General features: G+C 35.4%; 1 protein-coding gene across 1 annotated transcript in view; it reads right to left on the bottom strand.

Moving 5' to 3' along the window:
* Dhc93AB (Dynein heavy chain at 93AB) overlaps nucleotides 1-21,687 on the bottom strand; it is a 312,580-nt gene that overhangs the window by 159,828 nt on the left and 131,065 nt on the right. Inside the window, exons 28-31 of the mRNA XM_069846249.1 lie at nucleotides 17,637-17,733; nucleotides 14,415-14,563; nucleotides 6,667-6,891; nucleotides 990-1,216 (exon numbers count right to left, since the gene is read on the bottom strand). Coding sequence (XP_069702350.1) covers nucleotides 990-1,216; nucleotides 6,667-6,891; nucleotides 14,415-14,563; nucleotides 17,637-17,733 — 698 coding nt within the window. The remainder of the gene's footprint in view (nucleotides 1-989; nucleotides 1,217-6,666; nucleotides 6,892-14,414; nucleotides 14,564-17,636; nucleotides 17,734-21,687) is intronic.

Genomic DNA, 21,687 nt, shown 5'->3' with positions numbered 1-21,687 from the left:
AAATGTCAGGTAATGTATGGCGAATCCTCGGCCTCATCTCGCCAAATACCATGTCACCAATCCCATTGACGCTAAATAACCTTGTAGTTGATACAGCGTCATTAAATAACCAAGTAAAAAAATATATTATTGGAAATGTCTTATTATTCGGTTGAGAAGCTTCTGTAATCCAGTCTGCTGTCAAAAAATCTGAAAGTTAGAATTTATAAAACAGTTATATTACCGGCTGTTCTTGGACTCTCACTCTGAGAGAGGAACATAGGTTAAGGGTGTTTGAGAATAAGGTTCTTAGGAAAATATTTGGGGCTAAGAGGGATGGAGGTTCAGGAGAATGGAGAAAGTTACACAACGCAGAACTGCACGCATTGTATTCTTCACGTGACATAATTAGGAACATTAAATCCAGACGTTTGAGATGGGCAGGGCATGTAGCACGTATGGGCGAATCCAGAAATGCATATAGAGTGTTAGTTGGGAGGTGGGAGAGAAAATACCTTTGGGGAGGCCGAGACGTAGATGGGAGAATAATATTAAAATGGATTTGAGGAAGGGATATGATGACAGGGACTGGATTAATCTTGCTCAGGTTAGGGACCGATGGCGGACTTATGTGAGGGCGGCAATGAACCTCCGGTTTCCTTAAAAGCCACAAGTAAGTAAATAGTTATATTTAAATAAAAATAAGAAATGTGTGGTTTTAGGCTTTCACTATGACTGTGATCAGAATTAGGTTTTTGGGTATTCCACAGAGTTCTAAAACTTGACATTTTCAACGTTTAGGTAGTATTTACGGGTTTCATCAGCAGGGCAGGAAAGACCAGAGGGATCGCCTATACTGTTCGGCTAGTCGGACGGATTAGCCTGGCGTAACGAGCTCTATCTGGCATGATGTTGGAATTTGTAAGTAGTTCCGAAACGTTGAAAATGTCAAGTTCCAGCCTAATTCTGAAAAATAAGAAAGTTACTTAAGAAATTAACAGAATAATTACCTTGCAACAGTTTTCGGTTGATTTCCATTGGAGAGTATATCGAGCAGGTCTGCAGATGACACGAAGTAGAAGCGAGGGAAGGCCAGGCGCTTGGTCTCCAGGTATTCTGCCAGAGCTTTCTCGCACAACGTCAGTTCCTTCTGCAGAACTTCCAGCTTCTGGCTCAGTCCCTCACGGTTGGTAGCCTCCACCACGTTTGGAGTCAGTTTCATCTCTTCCATCATTTCCTGTTGAATTATAGCCTTGGTTCGTTTATAGCAGAAATGTAGAAATATGACCGGAAGGAATGTGACTTTCTTGACCGTGGATGCTGATTATTATAAATATCACTCAGATAAGCATCCCAGTAGCCAGGTTTTTACACGTGACGAAAACATTACACTTTTCCGTCGATTTAATAGAATGCGTTTGAGTCTAAAGAAAGCAGAAAAAAGACCAACGTGGTCTGCTGTGAAGAGAATTCAAGCCCTTGCATACCAGAGAGGCATCATGTCACAAACACGTTCAAGTCTGAGTATTTCTGACAAAGTAAATATTATTCAAAGCCTTGAAAGCGGCACAAATGTTAAAGATATTGCTGGAGAGAATAAGGAAATATTTATTTGTTTTTAACTTTTTCTTTATTCATTTAATCCTATATTTATTGACTTATCCCTTCATTCATCCATTCACTCATTCCTTATTTTATTACTTTGTTGCTTTCTTACTCCATGTATGGTGGGTCCCTATCACCACGGCATGGCGCGTCCTCAGGTTGCGGATAGAGGAGACGGCCTCCAGATATGGAGGGTAGCTGCGAATATATTGAATAAGCAGTCGTGGACAGCCGATAAGGGGTGGTCCTCCAGCTTGGGGGTTGGGCGAAGGGCTAACAACCCATCACCGTAAAAAACAGCTTGTTACGAATTCCTACAGTAAGCCTCGGAATAGGACTGATTCTCTGGCACGACCACAGCAAAGGAATAAGGTTTTGAGATTTGGCACTTGGAACGTAACTAGTCTTTATAGAACAGGAGGGGTAACATTAGTAGCAAAAGAACTAGCTAGATATAGAATAGACTTTGTGGGAGTACAAGAGGTTAGGTTAGATGGGAATGGCATATCACAAATAGGAGATTACTTGTTGTATTATGGGGAAGGAAACAATAATCACCAATTAGGAACAGGATTCTTTGTACATAAAAGAATAAAATCAGCAGTAAAAAAGGTCGAATTTGTCAGTGACAGGTTATCATATTTAGTACTTAAGGGTAGATGGTGCGACATCATAGTTATAAATGCTCACGCCCCTACAGAAGAGAAAGACGACTATATAAAGGATAGCTTCTATGAGGAATTGGAACATACTTTTGATCAGTTCCCTAGATATCACATGAAAATTTTATTGGGGGATTTCAACGCTAAAGTAGGACGGGAGGATATTTTTAGACCAACTATTGGAAAAGAGAGCCTACACGCAATTAGTAGTGACAATGGAGTTAGATTAGTCAACTTTGCCACATCGAAAAATTTAATTGTCAAAAGTACAACATTCCCTCATAAGGATATACATAAATATACTTGGACTTCTCCAGATGGATTGACACACAACCAAATAGATCACATCTTGATAGATAAACGGAGACATACTAGTATAGTAGATATTCGAACTTTCAGGGGTGCAGACTGTAATTCTGACCATTATTTGGTGATTGGAGAATTAAGAGAAAGATTATCAGTAGCCAAGCGAGTAGAGCAACAAGTTAATATTACTAAATTCAATATTTTGAAATTAAAGGACGAGGAAGCTAAGCAAAATTATCAGGTCGAAATTTCGAATAGGTTTGCCACTTTAGAAAGTTCCGACGAAGTTGAGAAAGAATTAGATGTTAATAGCGTGTGGGAAAATATCAGAGATAGTATCAAAATTGCAGCTGAGCAGAGCATAGGTTATTATGAAACTAAGAAAAAGAAACCGTGGTTTGATGAAGATTGTTGCATGGTAGTAGAAAGAAGGAAACAGGCAAAATTGAAATTCTTACAGGATCCAGTTGAGGAGAAGAGAGATAATTATTTCAATGAAAGACGGGAAGCAAGTCGTACACTTAGGAATAAAAAGAGAGGTTACTTGAAGGAAAAACTGAATGAGGTAGAAACAAATAGTAAGAATAAAAACATTCGAGATTTATATAAGGGTATAAAGGAATTTAAGAACGGATATCAGCCAAGGGTAAACGTGATCAAGGATGAGAATGGTGACTTGCTTGCAGACTCTCCATCAATCCTAAACAGATGGAAAAACTATTTTGCGCAACTACTAAATGTACATAGGCCAAATAGAAATGATCGGGACGATATTGAAATACAAACTGCTGAGCCATTTATACCCGAACCCACGCTTTCAGAAGTCGAAATTGCGATAGAAAATCTGAAAAAGTACAAGTCTCCAGGTATTGATCAAATTCCAGCAGAATTAATACAAGAGGGTGGGAGTGCATTATATAGCGAAATTTATAAACTTGTACTTGCTATTTGGGAAAAGGAAATTGTACCAGAACAATGGAAGGAGTCTATACTTGTACCTATTTTTAAAAAGGGGGACAAAACCAACTGTGGTAACTTTCGAGGAATATCACTTTTGTTGACGTCGTACAAAATTTTGTCCAATATTCTTTTGAGGAGATTAACTCCGTACGTAGATGAAATTATTGGGGATCATCAGTGCGGTTTTCGGCGTAATAGATCGACTATTGATCAGATATTTTGTATTCGGCAGATAATGGAGAAAAAATGGGAGTATAAGGGTACAGTACATCAGTTATTCATAGATTTCAAAAAGGCATATGACTCGGTTAAGAGGGAAGTATTATATGATATTCTTATTCAATTTGGTATTCCCAAGAAACTAGTTCGATTAATTAAAATGTGTCTCAGTGAAACATACAGCAGAGTCCGTATAGGTCAGTTTCTATTTGATCCTTTTCCAATTCACTGCGGGCTAAAGCAGGGAGATGCACTATCACCTTTACTTTTTAACTTCACTTTAGAATATGCCATTAGGAAAGTTCAGGATAACAGGCAGGGTTTGGAATTGAACGGGCTACATCAGCTTCTTGTCTATGCAGATGACGTGAATATGCTAGGAGAAAATGCACAAACGGTTAGGGAAAACACGAAAATTTTACTTGAAGCAAGTAAAGCGATCGGTTTGGAAGTAAATCCCGAAAAGACAAAGTATATGATTATGTCTCGTGACGGGAATATTGTACGAAATGGAAATATAAATATTGGAGATTTATCCTTCGAAGAGGTGGAAAAATTCAAATATCTTGGAGCAACAGTAACAAATATAAATGACACTCGGGAGGAAATTAAACGCAGAATAAATATGGGAAATGCGTGTTATTATTCGGTTGAGAAGCTCTTATCATCCAGTCTGCTGTCCAAAAATCTGAAAGTTAGAATTTATAAAACAGTTATATTACCGGTTCTTCTATATGGCTGTGAAACTTGGACTCTCACTCTGAGAGAGGAACATAGGTTAAGGGTGTTTGAGAATAAGGTGCTTAGGAAAATATTTGGGGCTAAGCGGGATGAAGTTACAGGAGAATGGAGAAAGTTACACAACACAGAACTGCACGCATTGTATTCTTCACCTGACATAATTAGGAACTTGAAATCCAGACGTTTGAGATGGGCAGGGCATGTAGCACGTATGGGCGAATTCAGAAATGCATATAGAGTGTTAGTTGGGAGACCGGAGGGAAAAAGACCTTTAGGGAGGCCGAGACGTAGATGGGAGGATAATATTAAAATGGATTTGAGGGAGGTGGGGTATGATGATAGAGACTGGCTTAATCTTGCACAGGATAGGGACCGATGGCGGGCTTATGTGAGGGCGGCAATGAACCTTCGGGTTCCTTAAAAGCCATTTGTAAGTAAGTAAGTAAGTTGCTTTCTTACTTTCTTTCTTACTTACTTAGTTACTTACTTTTTTATTTTGTATGTGTGTTTATTTGTTTACTGACTCATTTATTTATTTAATGGTTTAGTTATATATATATATATATATATATATATATATATATATATATATATATATATATATATATTGCGTTTTGGCCGAGAAACCTGGTGCTCCAGGTTCGAATCCCGATTGGGGCAAGTTGTCTGGTTGAGGTTTTTTCCGGGGTTTTCCCTCAACCAAATGTGAACAAAAGCTGGGGGTTAATTTCGGTGCTGGACCACGGACTCAATTATTTATTTATTTATTTATTTATTTATTTATTTACTTATTTGTTTGTTTATTTATTTATTGAATTATTTGTTTATTTATTTATTGACTTACTTATTTACTGACTTATTTATTGACTTATTTGTTTGTTTATTTATTTATAGAATTATTTGTTTATTTATTTATTTATTAACTTATTTGTTTATTTATTTATTAACTTATTTATTGACTTATTTATTTGTTTACTGACTTATTTATTGACTTATTTGTTTGTTTATTTATTTATTGACTTATTTGTTTTTGTTTATTTTTTACTGACTTATTTATTGACTTATTTATTTATTGACTTATTCATTTATTTATTCATTTATTGACTTATTTATTTATTGACTTATTTCTTTGTTTATTTATTTATTGACTTATTTAGTTATTTATTTATTTATTGACTTATTGACTTATTTATTTATTTATTGACTTATTTATTTATTGACGTATTTATTTATTGACTTATTTATTTATTGACTTATTTCTTTGTTTATTTATTTATTGACTTATTTATTGACTTATTTAGTTATTTATTTATTCATTTATTTATTGACTTATTGACTTATTTAGTTATTTATTTATTTATTTATTTATTTATTTATTGACTTATTTATTTATTGACTTATTTATTAACTTATTTAGTTATTTATTTATTTATTGACTTATTGACTTATTTATTTATTTATTCTGATATAAAGGCCATCAGGCCTTCTCTTCCACACCACCAGAAATATAAAATACGCCGGACCCATTTCATCGGGATTATCATCTTCATTTCATTCAGACGCTAAATAACCTGAGATGTCGATACAGCGTCTTAAAATAACACACAAAAAATATTCATTCATTCATTCATTCATTCGAACACATTTATTCACAATTCAGTCATTCATTTATTAATGTATTTTCTTGAGATATATATATATGTGTATATATATATATATATATATATATATATATATATATATGTATATATATTCCAGGAAATAAAATTAATTTGTATTAACGTTGTATCAGATTCGTTTTTTTAAACGAATTAACAACTCTTAAGTATTCATTCCCGTATGATCGATTTTTCACTGTCCGTAATAGCCTATTTTTCTTTCGTACAGTCTACCAAAAGATAATGCTTGCCGATTGCAGGGGACTTGCTCTACGTGTAATATCTAAGTAGGTCAACTTGACTTTCTCCTAAATCGACGGAGCAATGTATTAGCATTTTTGTTATACTTTACCAAGGCATAAGCAGTTAAAATCTGAACACTTATATTACTTTCATGCTGTGTATTCTTAGCTGCTTTAATCAATTTTTCATTCCACAACGTTATAAAATAAAGAAATGACTTAAACTGTGTAGATCATGGAGATAAATAAGTTGATTACATGCATCCTGTAACACAGATGTAATCTGATACTGACCTTGAAGTCTACGTCAATCTTATTAAAGCGTTTTGAATCTTCGGGCAGCTGCGTTTTGATGTCCTCAGAACTCATGAATATGGACTCCAGGTGGGTCCAAGTGCGCTGGACTTCAAACCACGTGGAGATGACCTGGTCCGCGCGACACAGCTTCGTCTGCCACGCTGACACCTCCTCCAGGAAGTGCGCGATAAACTTGGAAGTTATCAAGTTCTGTAACTGAACCTGCAATATGGGATGCACAATTTAATAATAAATCGATATTACCAAATCGAGTTTCCACTATGTAATTAAATTTCTTACTACGAAAAAAAAATATGAATACGTTGGATCGGTCGCTGTGGTGTCATTTCTTGGCCATCAAGGTCACCGGACTTTACACCATTAAATTATTGTTTTTGGGGTTGGCTAAAGAGGGAAGTTTACAACCGGAAAGTGGAAATAAGGGAGTGTTTTAAAAATGCTTGTGATCACATTAAGGGATGTTCGAACTTGCATAAATTAGTAACATTTGGCTACAAGAGCTGGAAAATGCATCGAGGTTGCCGGTGGAATTTTTTAACATGTTATGTAAAGAGAAATGGACAATTAAACACACACCATACAGGTAACAATATCTTAATTTACTATCACCTACACTGTTTTCTTCAAAATCCTGAGAGTCAGATATGTGTTCGTATAAAGAGTGGTCCACAATAAACCGGGAAGAGAACGGAAAGCTAAGAAAGTGAACGTGAAGGTTTTTGATTCACAATAAACCGAGATCGGAAACGACTATGTATATCGATATGTATGCCAATAACGGTATGTATAATTGCTATTATGTATTCTTATCTTATTTGTGTATACTTGACCCATGATATTCTCTCATGATAACAAGCCATCCAACATAAACACAGGTTAACCAATTACGAAATTTAAGCACGGAATATAATAATTCAATTCATGTAATAGTCTGGTCACATACACACATAACATATATTGAAAGTGATTCTATTGAATTTCTGAGTTAGTTACAAGCAATGAATGAACAGGAAATTATATCAAGGCCTCCTTGTTACAAAATATACGATAGTGAAATAGCTTTCCATGACAACAGAATGAATTTATACACAGCGAGTTGGCGCAGACAGTAGCGTATGTGACTCGTATTCGGGAGGTCCCGGGTTCAAACCCCGTGGCCGGCCAATCTGACTGGGGTATTCATGATTCCCCTCAGTCATAAAAACAAATGCCGAATTGGAAATTTACATACTATGATTTATCACCGCCTGTCACCAATATCATGAACATTAATCAAAATATAAAATCCGTTATATGAAGACAAGCCATCTACAACACACAACAAAAATAGGAACTCAACAATAGTAAGAACGGCTTACTGGTATACCTAGAGATGGAAACAATATATCGGCTTTTACGAAATACCGATATTTTCGTTTTGATATATCGATATTGACTTCAAAACTTTTATTTCTGTGTTTTTAAATGGAAAGAGAAACAAGGATGTAATACTGGTTTGAGATTTGTTTACAGCTAGGATTTGTATGCACAACCTAATACTGACATTGTTTTATTATTATAGCCTATATTTTAGTACATAAAAATTTTATCCCCATAATCATCATCATCATTATCATCATCATCATCACCACCACCACCATTGAGATTTTGAATGTTGGAGTGTAACAATAACTGGCAATGGGAGCTTACTGTAGAAGGTTTGTATCAAATCACAATTATTGTGAAGTTTGTTAAAACTTGTAACATTCTGAGTACTGTTTACTTACATTTAAAAATGAATACAAGTACTGTTTACTTAGATTTAAAAACTATTACGTTGTTATCTAGAAAAGAGCATTATATTTGTATCCTCGATTGAATCCTATATAAAATTAGAATTGAATCGTGGATTGAAAAAAACTGATGGGGATCCTAAAGAAAATTGGAGTGGATTGGAAAGAGAGAAGGGTTTTCAGTAACCTACAAATGAAACCAAGTGACATAGGGAGAAGAGTACGACAAGGATGCCCTTTATCACATACCCTGTTCAACATCTACTTGGAGGATTTAGTGAAGAACTGTTTTCAGAACATGGGGGGAATGATAGTAGGAGGAGGAAGAATAAAGAGTTTAACATTTGCTGATATGGCGTTGTTAGATAATACTAAAGGATAAGCTACTGGAGCTAAATGACAGCTGTGAGCAATATGGAATGAAGAACAAGACGCAAACAATGGTCTTAGGAAGAAAAATAAAGAAGGTGGACTTGTGAATTCTAAATGAGGCAGTAGAGCAAGTGGACAGCTTCAAATACTTGGGTGTACTATAAGCAGTAACATGAGCTGCTGCCAGGAAGTCAAAAGGAGGATAGCAATGGCAAAGGAAGCTTTTAATAGAAAAAGGAGCATCTTCTGCGGACCTCTGAGAAAGAACTAAGGAAGAGACTAGTGAAATGCTTTGTGTGGAGTGTAGCATTGTATGAAGCAGAAATGTGGATATTACTAAGAAGCAAATAGAAGCATTTGGAATGTGGTTATGGAGAAGGCTGGAGCGTGTGAAATGGACAGACAGAGTAAGAAACGAAGCTGTGTTGGAAAGAGTGCATGTAGAAAAAATGATGCTGAAACTAATCAGGAGGAGGAAAAGGAATTGGCTGAGAAGAAACTGCCTACTGAAGGATGTACTAGAAGGAATGGTGAACGGGAGAAGAGTTCGGGCAAAAGAAGATACCAGACGATAGACGACATTAAGATATGTGCATAATATGAGGAGACAAAGAGGAAGGCAGAAAATAGGAAAGAGTGGAGAATCCTGGGTTTGCACTGAAAGACCTGCCGTTGAGCAGAACACTATGAATGAATTAATGTTTCAATGTCAAATACTGACCCATATAGAGTTCACTTAACACACTCCCATTGTATCACTTAAGCTCATCTTACCTCCACCATAATTTTGATTTAGGTTAGGAACTACATAATAATGAAATTATGATATTGAAAATGTATTGTTTATCGTTGCAATTTTACATTTAATCTTTTGATTGTTATGATGTTAATTGCAATTCTAATAAGGAATAGGCTATTAAAATTTAAGTTTATTGTAATAAATGTACGCCCACAAATGTAATTGCATTAGTAGGCCTATCTATTAATTTGCTTACGGGATAGCGATATATCGAATCGTTTCGATATACCGATATATTTTCTGCAATATATATCGTTTATCGAAATTAGGTTTGCAATATATTGCAATATCAATATATCGGTATTTAAATTATTTCACCTATCTCTAGGTATACCCACAGATCCTAACACGCAATATGACCACAAAAAAATCTAGTTCTAGTAGGCTATGATCGGAAGTAATAGGGGTAGCAGTAAACCTACCTATGTTCCTGTATGCAGACGACATTGTTATGATGTCGAGCAACAGAGAGGCATTACAGGAAGGGCTTAACAGACTCCATGTATGGTCAAGAAGGAATGGACTAGATATAAATACAGGGAAAACAAAGATCATGAAGTTCAGAAAAGGCGGAAATGTCTCCAGATCGGACATCTTCACATATGGTAACGAGAAACTGGAAATTGTTAACTCATACAAATATCTGGGCTTAACACTGCAAGTGACAGGCAAGTCATTTACTAAGCACATAGAAGAAAGATGCTCGGCGGCGATCAAGGCTACGTACGACATAAAGAAGCTCGAGAAGCTCTCCACGACCACAGCCCTGCGCCTCTTCTACATCAAGATCGCTCCAATTGTTAGCTACGCGCTGAAAAAGATATGGGTTCACTTAACCTCAGCGAACCTGAAGAAGCTAGAAGCCTTGAAAGCGTCATACCTAAAAAGAGCTCTTCAAGTGTCAAGAACAACGCAAACGAGGCTGGTATACCTATTAATGTATGTATGTATGTATGTATGTATGTATGTATGTATGTATGTATGTATGTATGTATTCACACTGCAATGGGTATATACCCGGTGGCAGTGGTAACTAATTACACTCAATAATGACAATAATAAACTTATTAATTAAAAATACAATTAATAATAATACTAATAATTAATTCTAATAATAATAATAATAATAATAATAATAGTAATAATAATAATAATAGTAATAATAACAACAACAACTGGGAATATACTAAATTAAATGAAAAGATCACTTAAAACAACATTTGAAATATTCTAATTTGTATCTTAAAACTAAGATCGAACTAAAACCCACGAGTATATGTTCATATCTGCACAAGTACCTTTCAACACTACACTCATTTCACTGTCAACTCACTCACTGCACTGGAACTACGACACATTTCACTGATTCTATCCTGATTTCACTAACACTTCAAAAACATTTCACTGTTCAAATTCTTTGCACTGCCACTATAAACTATAAAGCTTCACTGACAGGAACACGTTTCACTTACACAGCACACTTCACTGACACGACATACTTCTTCACTGATACAACACACTTCACTGACAACATAATTCTTCACTGATACAACACTTCAATAACAACATATCATTTACACCCTTTAACTACTGTGTATAATTACCGTCTATTAGTAAGGTCCTTAAGCCTATTTTTAAATGCATTTTTGGTTGTTGGTAAAGTCTTTAGTAAGTCTGCAGGTAAAGCATTCCAGTCCCTGATAGTACGATTGAGAAAAGAAAACTTTCCAGTGTCCGTCCTCTGCCTTCTTTCCCGCAATTTATATGAGTGGTCGTTCCTTGAAGAGTAATTTGGCGGCTGCAACCTATATTTTATTTCTCTCCAGGCAGGCTCACCTCTGTATGTTTTGAACAGTGCGCATAATCGAATTCGCGTTCTCCTGTCCGTGAGTGCACGGACACGGATTTTTTCGTGAGAGAGCTGATGACGAGCAACGGCCTTCAACCTACACCAGCATATGAGGCCCACGTTAGGGACAGAGAAGAAAAAGCAGCAGACGTGGACCAGGAATTCCTTCAGACGCCAGCCATGAACACGGATGAATGGAAGAAGCCTAACTTCGAGCTACGTTACGTCTTCACGAGGACGGCGGCCCACGGGTTCCACCATAAGATCTGTGCCAAACGAGGATACCACTCGGCCTCAGAGCAGTGAATCTGCACCCTCTGTGGGCACAGCTGGTCAGTACCATATACTCACCTGCCAAGCAAGGACAGAGACACTAACGTTCTACGCAAAAGAAGACAACTTGTGATTAAAATGTAACAATGTGCACAATAAATCTTATTATTATAGGGACAATAATTAAATTTCGCCAACTCTAAATTCCCGTTGCCAGGCTCCGGCAAGCTTTATCATTAATTTTGTGTTGTTTCGGTAACGGGAGATAAGTCATAAAAATGAGTTTGGAGATAAATGAAAATTAAACTTCGGACCCTTGTTGCAAATAATTTTCTAAACAAATAAAACACATCAAATGCTAGTATTCTTTTGATTTTTGCACACTCACTTGTACAATTTAACTTGTGTGTTCATCTGGGGAACAAAATTCCACGTGCACAAAAAAATGACATCTCCCGTTACTCGAAGACCACAGAATTGTGAATGCTCATATTTAAATACACCTATTTAAACAATTTCCCTGTTCCCATTCTCGTTATCGTTTCCGTTCCTGGTTTATTGTGAACCAGCCTTAATGCCCACGTGTATCAACGTCGGTTAGTGTAAACACCGGTTAAAATTGTCACCTAACCTCTGGTTAAGCATTTTTACAGTGGATCGACCTCTGTTACGACTTAAATAGTAGGTTAACCACAGTAATCTCAGAGCCAGAGCCACAGATGTTTATTTCGAAGGCGATTATTAAATGCAGTACTTGAGTTACTTGATAGAGCGTGAGCGTGAAGGTTCTTTAGTGGAAAGAGAGAATTCTTAGGAAGAATTAAGTGACAGAAAATTTCAGGAGGGATTTCGTTTATCAAAATCTACAAATGGATCACTTGAAATAACACAAGAACAATCATATTTCTCCTACGGATCGGCTGCTTATATTACGATTCTATGTAACTGTTATTTTCTGTATTTTAAGAGGCAATACTCTAATATCTCTTTCTCTATGTCACTGGCTGAACAAAGAGAGGTTATGGATGGATCATAGGATAATGAACAGTTCCCTCGTGTAAATGAGGTCCTTGATCGTATACACATTCCTATTAATCTTCTGCGTCCTTTTCCTTTATAGATATTCCATCTGTTTATATAATATATCTAAGTTTCAGTAATTAAGTCTAGCGATACTTCAACCACACAATGGGATATAATCATTTTTGCATTCAATTTTCTATTTTGTACGATTTTAACCTAACAGCAAGGAAATGCAACTCGCAAGTATAACAGCGCGCAAAGGCAAACAAATTCAAAGCGAAAATGTAGGACACGTTCATTTCGATGTAGAACGGAGTGAGCGCAGTCATTTTTAGACGTTGACCATTATCTTTGTAGCGGTATGGATGCTTCCTTTAGTCATTTTGTAGAAACAGTGTACCATCACAGTCTACTATATACAGTCGCGAAGCTTGTGGTGATTTTTTTGCAAATCTCGTGATAAAGCGCTCCAAGCGGTTAGCAACCAGAAACAATGGACTGTCCACGGTCGACTTTGGACTGTGTCGTATTTCCATCGAGTGCTAGCTCGTTGCGTATTTCACATTGATGCTTGTGAAATGTTCGTTATTGGTTGTAATGAAAATGTTAATGGCTAAAATACAGTAATTGGAATAATAATATTTTACTAGAGACGTAGAAAAATTAAGTTTGTTTTAATGAAATTTATCGATCACGTTTTATTTTCAATTCTGGTGGGATTATTATTGCTTAGGCCTACTTTTTTTTTCAAAGGATATGTTTTTAATTGTAGCTGTTAATTTTGTTGTTATTTTTATGTGTTACTTTACTAGAGACGTAGAAAAAGTCTGTTACAATAAAATTTATTGATCACGTTTTATTTCCAATTCTGGTAGGATTATTATTGCTTAACCTCATCCCACTTTGTTAACTACCTAAGCCTACACTACAAGTACCGGTACTCGTAAGTTACTCCATTAATTCATATTTCCATTATTATTGTTGTAAAGGGAAATGAAAATTTATATTTATTGGTTTCATAGTTAATTATCGCTATAATCTTGAATGAGTGAAGCGATTATAGTAAATTTCAGTTCGTTTTGCACAAACAAAAATAATATTAACCTACTTCTTGCAGGTATCTTCGAGTTTATGGTAGAATTTAATATACTTCATTAAAATAATAAATTAACTTTATGCATTTAATATTTCAACAATGGAAGGAAGGTGTTAATTTTTCCAAAAGAACATAACTAAAGTGTAACATATTTTGTCGTCTACTAGGAGAAAGATCTGCGATGATGAGGCGATAGTAGCGATCCTAGTGGTGGGCAACTACCCATGTTTGCATTTTTACTACATATTGAGCTTCGCGACTGTATATAGTAGACTGTGGTACTCTGGTTAAACGAGGTGTCAGCTAGCCATGTTTAAGTAATCGGTGATTATGAATGGTGCACACAAATTACATTTTAACTACTGTTACTGTTTAACCGTCGTTTCATAATCTACGATTACTGCATTTTTAACGGATGTTGATACACTTCGCCATAAGTGTCTTTTCTTTAGAATCGCCCATACTGTCACCTCTCTCCTTCTGAATCGGTTTCCTTGCATTCAGTTTTTCATTTCAATCTGTTGAACCACTGCTTCTTACCTGATTGTCTTCCAGGGTCTCAATCAGTTCCTCGCTAGCTCTCAGCAAACTACAGCCCGTTCGGGCGTGAGTCTCTTGTTCGAACTCCATGCGCGACCATGTCGTGTGCAGGTCCCGCAAGTATTTCTCCATTGACATTTCTTTCACAGCTGAGAATCAAAATGGACTATAAGAATTTGTCAGCAGAAGCAGAGTATGAAACCAATGTTTTAATTTTCTTTATGCTCGACCATGCCGAAATGTAGTAATTATACACCTGGTAGCAGACCTTTAATGCATGTCATTAAAGTACACCTACTCATTAAAGATCAGGTCTTTCAGTCAATGACGACTCAGGTTACAACTGTTCAGCCAATGACAGGTCAGCTTTCTACAGTTATAAAACAGCAAGTATCGATTATTCTCGGATATGCAATCGAAAGAGAATTAGCGAAAAGTCACGGAGGCTGGAAATCCAATACTGTCGCAGAAGGTTATGTTCTGTTACTATAATAATTAGCGTTAATTGTAAATAATATTCAAATAAATTCAATTTGTCCTCTTGTTTTTCAATGTCTAATTTAATTTCAATGTTATCTCTGTAGGTTCTTATGGCCTAGCAAGGTCAATGTGGACATCTGTTCCTCGGAAAAAAATCAATACTTTCGCGTCTGCGCACATCTCACAACATACGGAACATTGCTCAATGTCAAATACAAATAAAATTAATAATATCAAGTTAGAAATATGGTCGAGCATAAAAAGTCGTATGAAACTCGCCTATAATGGTAATTAAGAAGCTCGTATGAAAATTATGAAACGAGCGCAAGCGAGTTTCATAAATATGCATACTCACTTCTTAATTACCTTCATTATAGGCTCGTTGCATAATGTACTATTACAGTAATTTGTTTGCCGTCTGTCTTCTTCTTACATAGCGACGTTAAGAAAATATTGACTTTCACTGTACATACGCAATTAAATTGAAACATGCCTGAACTCTTGTGGCATGCTAAATTTTTGAAGAGAATTTTTCAGTCTTCCAGTGAACATGGACGTAGAAGGAGATATACTTTTGGCAAATTTGCTCATAAGGTGAAAGAATAGACTTAAAAATAGAAGAAGAGTTTCAGTCTATACGTTAGTTAGTTTTGGAAAGACAGAATCGAGGACTATTTCATATCTTGTCTGATGATTTACATCAGAACTATAATAGTACATTATGCAACGAGCCTATAATGGTAGTAAGTAAGACGCAAGTATGGATGTTTATGAAACGAGCGCAAGCGAGTTTCATAATATTCATACGAGCGTCTTAATTACCATTATAGGCAAGTTTCATACGACTTTTTATGCTCGACCATATTTCTAACTTGAAATTATTCAGATGTATACATTTTATTTAATCTGACAAGATCGGAAGTGACCTTGTTCTAGGTCGTGAATTGTGAGATGTGCGCAGACGCGAAAGTATTGATTTTTTCCGAGGAACAATAATGTCATTGACCTTGATGTAATCCCGTTAAACTTGATGTAACCTTGATTATTGAATTCGACATTGAAAAACGAGATGACAAATTGAATTTATTTGAATATTATTTACAATTAACGCTAATTATTATTATAGTAACAGAACATAACCTTCTGTGATAGTATTGGATTTCCAGCCTCCGTGACTTTTCGCTAATTCTCTTTCGATTGCATATCCGAGAATAATCGATACTTGCGGTTTTATAACGGTACAAAGCTGACTTGTCATTGGCTGAACACCTGTAAGCTGAGTTGTTATTGGCTGAACACCTGTACTTTAATGAGTAGCTACATTTCGGCATGGTCGAGCATAAAAATAATAATTTAAAATTGCGCAAGTGAGGAACGATATTGCATAAAACACATTTCTGTTTACTTTTTTAAGAATTCAAAATTAAATAGAATACGCACAAAACATGAAACCAATCATAGCACGCACGAATATAATAAGCTTCCCAGTCAATATTATAAGTTACCAACCAATAGTTTCAAAGCTAGATTTTATAATTGGCTTTTAATTAATCCTTTCTTCTCTGTAGATGAGTTTCTTAACATAAATTCATACGAAATTGTTTTTTAATAAATAAAGTTATTTACATTTAGTTACAATTATTACATTAATAGTGAAGTGTTTTCATTAATTTTAGAGTTTCAAAATGTTCTGTGTTTTCATTCTAATTAAACTTTACTGTTTTCAATTATAAGTGTATTTTCAAATGTATGTTTTTTTCCCTCCCTTCTGTATTGTGACGAAGCCTATCACTGTATGTTTAATGGCTTAATAAATTGAATTGAATTGAATAATTCAACCAAAATACTAGAAACAGGTGTCTGTAGGGTAGTGGCAAAGTCAAAGGGCGTGGTGTAATTGAACCCAGGTTCGAACCTGAAATCAGCTAATTTTTCATCTCTTTCTTAATATTTTATTTAGTACATTATTTTATATGCGTTATTTCTTTGTATCGTGAAATAAAGAGGATTTTACTACATAAATAATATATCCGTAATTCGCACTAGTCCAGCAATGTAGTAGTCTTTGATTATATTATTATTATTATTATTATTATTATTATTATTATTCCATATTATTCTGTCGTGACATATTTTTATAATTAAACCTGTATATTGTCGTGATGGTGTAGGGAATTGGTGGCCCAACAGTCGTCCGTAAGCAGCGCTAAAGGGACACTTAGGTAGGATTAAAACCCAATGAAAATGATTTCCGATGTGAAAACTACGAGATTAAAATACACAGTGTCAATGAATAATTACGTAACTTAAATACATATAAATTGTTGAAAATTTTGGAAGGTGACGATATTCCAAACAAGTACTGAAATTACTAGAAGTTTGAAAGTTGGTGATATTCGAAACCAATATTAATATATGCAATTTACAAACTATATCCTATTTCTGATGTTGCCGAGACTATTTTCCATGTAAATCGAAAGTGTAACAAAACTTCAAAGACAAAGATAATCCATTCTTCGTATTGCATTAAGATTTTATAGTTTCCTGTTTTGAAGTCCAAAAGCAAAATTACACAGCATCGAGACCGTTTCTGTATTGAAAGGAATGCTAAAATACTGCCATTGCATGCTGAATCCTATTTAATTTATCAGAGAATTATGTACAAAAAGTTTAATAATTGTACTGCAGAAATAGTTGTTTCTTTTATACATGCAATGAAGACTTCAGTGTTTTGCAACAGACCTTTGTCCACAATATTCTTGACTTCCTCTTCGCACTCATGCAGGTTCAGCTCGAGTAATGCCTCCAATGTCGTGGATTCGTCCATCACAAACTGTACCTAGAAATTAACAGTTGAAATGTATTGTCCTTTAAAAGAAGTTACAGAATGATACGTGTGCATTTCCTTTCGTATTCTTACAATTTCATTGATAATAACAGTCGTTTATGAAAATAATAAAAATAAAAACTTCATACGGAAACGGATATGTCATGAATAGGCACTTTAGACATTGGCACGCATGGTGGTTAATTTCTAGACTTAAAATATTCTAGCAGGGCAATTTTTTGCCTATCATTGTACTTAGTAATTTAGGGTCTATAGGATCTTTCAGATGGTGATGTTTGATTAACTTTAATCTAGTATATCGTAAAACCACTGATATAGAATGACTATAAAATTGGCCACAAAAGTGCTTCATTTTACAGTCATACACACGTTCAATGAATATTGTAAGTTATTACAACACATATGATTTGAACTTTAAACTCTGATATGTGAAATGAAGTGTGCAAAGTTTACTGAAACCTGAATACAAATATTATATTGAACATAAATCCCACATGAAAACTGTATTCTAACAGATATTGAGAAGAATGTATGTAAAAAAACTGAAGAACGTATTGAAAATATTAGCCTTAGCCACATTTGAAAAAGGGCTAAAAATAGGTGAGCCAGTAATATAGTATACTGCGTTCACATTTTCAAAATATTCTTCCAAATGTGTTATATTGGTGCAAAAATTCTGTAGAATGTTAATATTAAACACAGAGAAAATTTCTTACATTTATTGTCTAAGAGATTCAATATAAAACTATATTTAAAATATTGAAATCACTTCAAGACAAAGTGTTTTTCACAGATATTATTAATAGGTACTATTTTCTAACATTTATTACTTTCTGAAACTCTGTCCAAATGCAGCATGAAAACCATTAGACTTTGTTCTTTGATATGATAATATTAAGAGAAGACTGAGAAATTATAATTTATTAAACTAGGCAATTCAAACTAAGTGTTACAGTTATTCAATCAAAATAACGAATTTCATCGTCATACACAATCGCATTTCAATTATTTTTTATCCAGGGTACCCAAATGTGTAACATTTTCTGTCTCAAAACTTTTATGTATACAAAGAACAAAGTCCAACAAAATATTAATCATTTCCATAAAAATACAAACTTTTAATAAGCGTTTAGACATTCAGGTGATTTGGTTGAGACAAAGGATTTAGAGACCTTGGGTTGGAGTTTAATTTCTCAGACGTTGCAACATTGCGTAGATCTCACATGTGAGTCACATCTTCAAACAGGCCAGGTAACACGTCCAGGGTAATTTTCTCTTCTTGTTTTCGAAGCACGAGATACATTAAACGACAACTCATGATCTAAGAACACTAAATATTCTTCAAAACTTGTAATATTTGTTGGTAACAAACATGCACTATTAATAACATGAGGACTGACGTACTAGTTATTTTTAAACTCTCACTCATTACGTAATTTTTTCCACGATACCAGAATTGATTTAAGATTGTCAGAGCAATGATAACCAAAATAATAATGAAAATGATAATTCTAAATATAAAAAGAAAGAGGTCATACAAAAGTTAATAAAATAGTTATAAGTTAGAAATATCTTGTAGTTGAAATCATTTCAATCAGGTACTTAAACAAGATCGAAATTCTACAGTGTGTTGCTGAAATATCTGGCTAAACTTTGTGAGCGTGTTTCATTGATTCTGAGGATAAAACAAGTTTACGTGTACCTACTACAGTACCAGAAACGCTTCTCTTTCAAGTTACAGCCCTTTACTTCCCATATCTGAACTTCACAGAAAATAATGAAAATGGCCTCCTTCAGCGATAATATAGGGTGTTTCCGAGGTATTGTTACAAACTTTCAGGGATGATGGCGAAGTGAACATATATCAATTTGAGTTCAGGAACCCGGAAATGAGTCGAAAATTACAATCAAAAATAGTTCTGTGGAAATGAAATAATTTTATTCCTCTGTACACCTTATTTATGTGTATTTATCTATACACCTTACACATACTGTATTCATCTGACGTTGTTTACGTTGTCTACTTACAGTATTCCATTCATTGCGCTGTCTGAGGGATGGGGACAGGAAACTACACTAAAGCAATGCAGATAGCGTAATGTGTAACGGACATGTTCGGTCCTGATATGCACGTTTGTAGACAGCAGTGTATGTGTACAAGTTGCAGTGTCCAGTCGATCAGTCCTAGTGAAATGGAGGAGTACACGAGAGCGGAATATGCAGACCTGATTTTCGAATACGGATGAGCCAATGGGAACAGTAGACAAGCTCACAGATTGTATCGGGACAAGTACCCACCTAGGAGACATCCGGTCCATATCATTTTTCCACGACTGTTCCAACGGTTAAGGGAAGGAGGGCACGTGGTGCCAAATTACAATTCCATTTTCAAAGAACTATTTTTAGTTATAACTTTCGACTCTATCATTTCCGGACCATGGTTCCTTATCTCAAATTGATACATGTGCCATTCGCCATCATCCCTGAAAGTTTGTAACACCACTTCGGAAACAGCCTGTATATACTTCACAGCGTTGTCTCATATTCTGCGGAACATGTTATAGAATTTTAGTAATATTACGACTGCAGTTACATCCAGCCACGATATAGTTGTACAGAACCTCTGCGTCAGGAAAAAGTGTGGCATAAACAAACAAAAAATGTAGAGGATTAATGTCTGGAGAATGTGCAGGCCACACAGTAAGTTCACGTCTAGCAATGCAGCGACCAGAGTGGGTTATTTTACGACGCGTTATCAACATCTCAGATTATTTAGCTTCTGAATGAGATGGTGATAATGCCGGTGAAATGAGTCTGGGGTCCAGCACCCATAATTACCCAGCATTTGCTCGTATTGGGTTGAGGCAAAACTTCGGAAAAACCTCAACCAGGTGACTTGTCCCGACCGGGAATCGAGTCCGGCCATCTGGTTTCGTGGCCAGAGCGCTAACCGTTACTCCACAGGTGTGGACATCAAGACAGTCCTTGACAGTTCGACTGAAAGAGGAGGGAGTCCCACCAGCTTGTCAAAGATTGGGAAGATTACGTCAGTTCCGTCAACGTACGTATCGAAAATCGGTCGAGAATAATTCATTATTTCATCTTCAGAATTAGTAGAACACAGTTCCAAAATCTGGCCAGGCATTTTAAGAACACCCTTTATCAAACAATACGGACTTGGATGTTATTTATCTGTTTGTCTATCTATTTACAGTATGTAGAGAAAATAACTCACGAATTACAACAGAAGATGGATAAATTGCGAACGAAGTGAACAGATACCAAAAAAGAATAAACAACACAGAGAAAATCCGATGTGACATTTAAAATGAACATATTACGGTATAAGCTCTACAATTTTGAACTTCAAACCACACGGTATTTAAAAGAAAGGCTGTGTCTGAAATACTGTATTCCTGTTGGAAAATGTTAGTAGAATTCGGGTCTAAGCCAAAATCATAATGGCGATGATTGATGATTGTGATGAACGAACTATTTTTTAATTTTATTTATTTACTTGGCTATTTAACGACGTTGTATCAACTACGAGGTTACTTAGCATCGATGAGATTGGTTATAGCGAGATGATATTAGGCGAGATGAGGCCGAGGATTCGCCATAGATTACCTGGCATTCACCCTACGGTTTGGGAAAACCTCGGAAAAAACTCAACCAGGTAATGAGCCCAAGCGGGGATCAAACCCGCGCCCGAGCGCAACTCCGGTTCGGTTGGCAAGCGCCTTATCCGATAGAGCTACTCCGGTGGCTACCTTTTTTTTTTTTAGGTAATAGTTTAAATAATACAGGATGTAACAAAAAAGGCATGTCAAAATTTTAGGAAAATATTTCTCACATGTAGAGGATGAAAATATCTTACATAAACATGGGTCCGGAAACACTCTATTTCCGTGTTTGAGCTCATTTTCTACAACTAGTCCTAACCCA

This window comes from Periplaneta americana, chromosome 14 (assembly GCF_040183065.1).
Source record: "Periplaneta americana isolate PAMFEO1 chromosome 14, P.americana_PAMFEO1_priV1, whole genome shotgun sequence".
Lineage (NCBI taxonomy): Eukaryota > Metazoa > Arthropoda > Insecta > Blattodea > Blattidae > Periplaneta > Periplaneta americana.
This window is presented reverse-complemented; position numbering and strand designations above follow the sequence as displayed.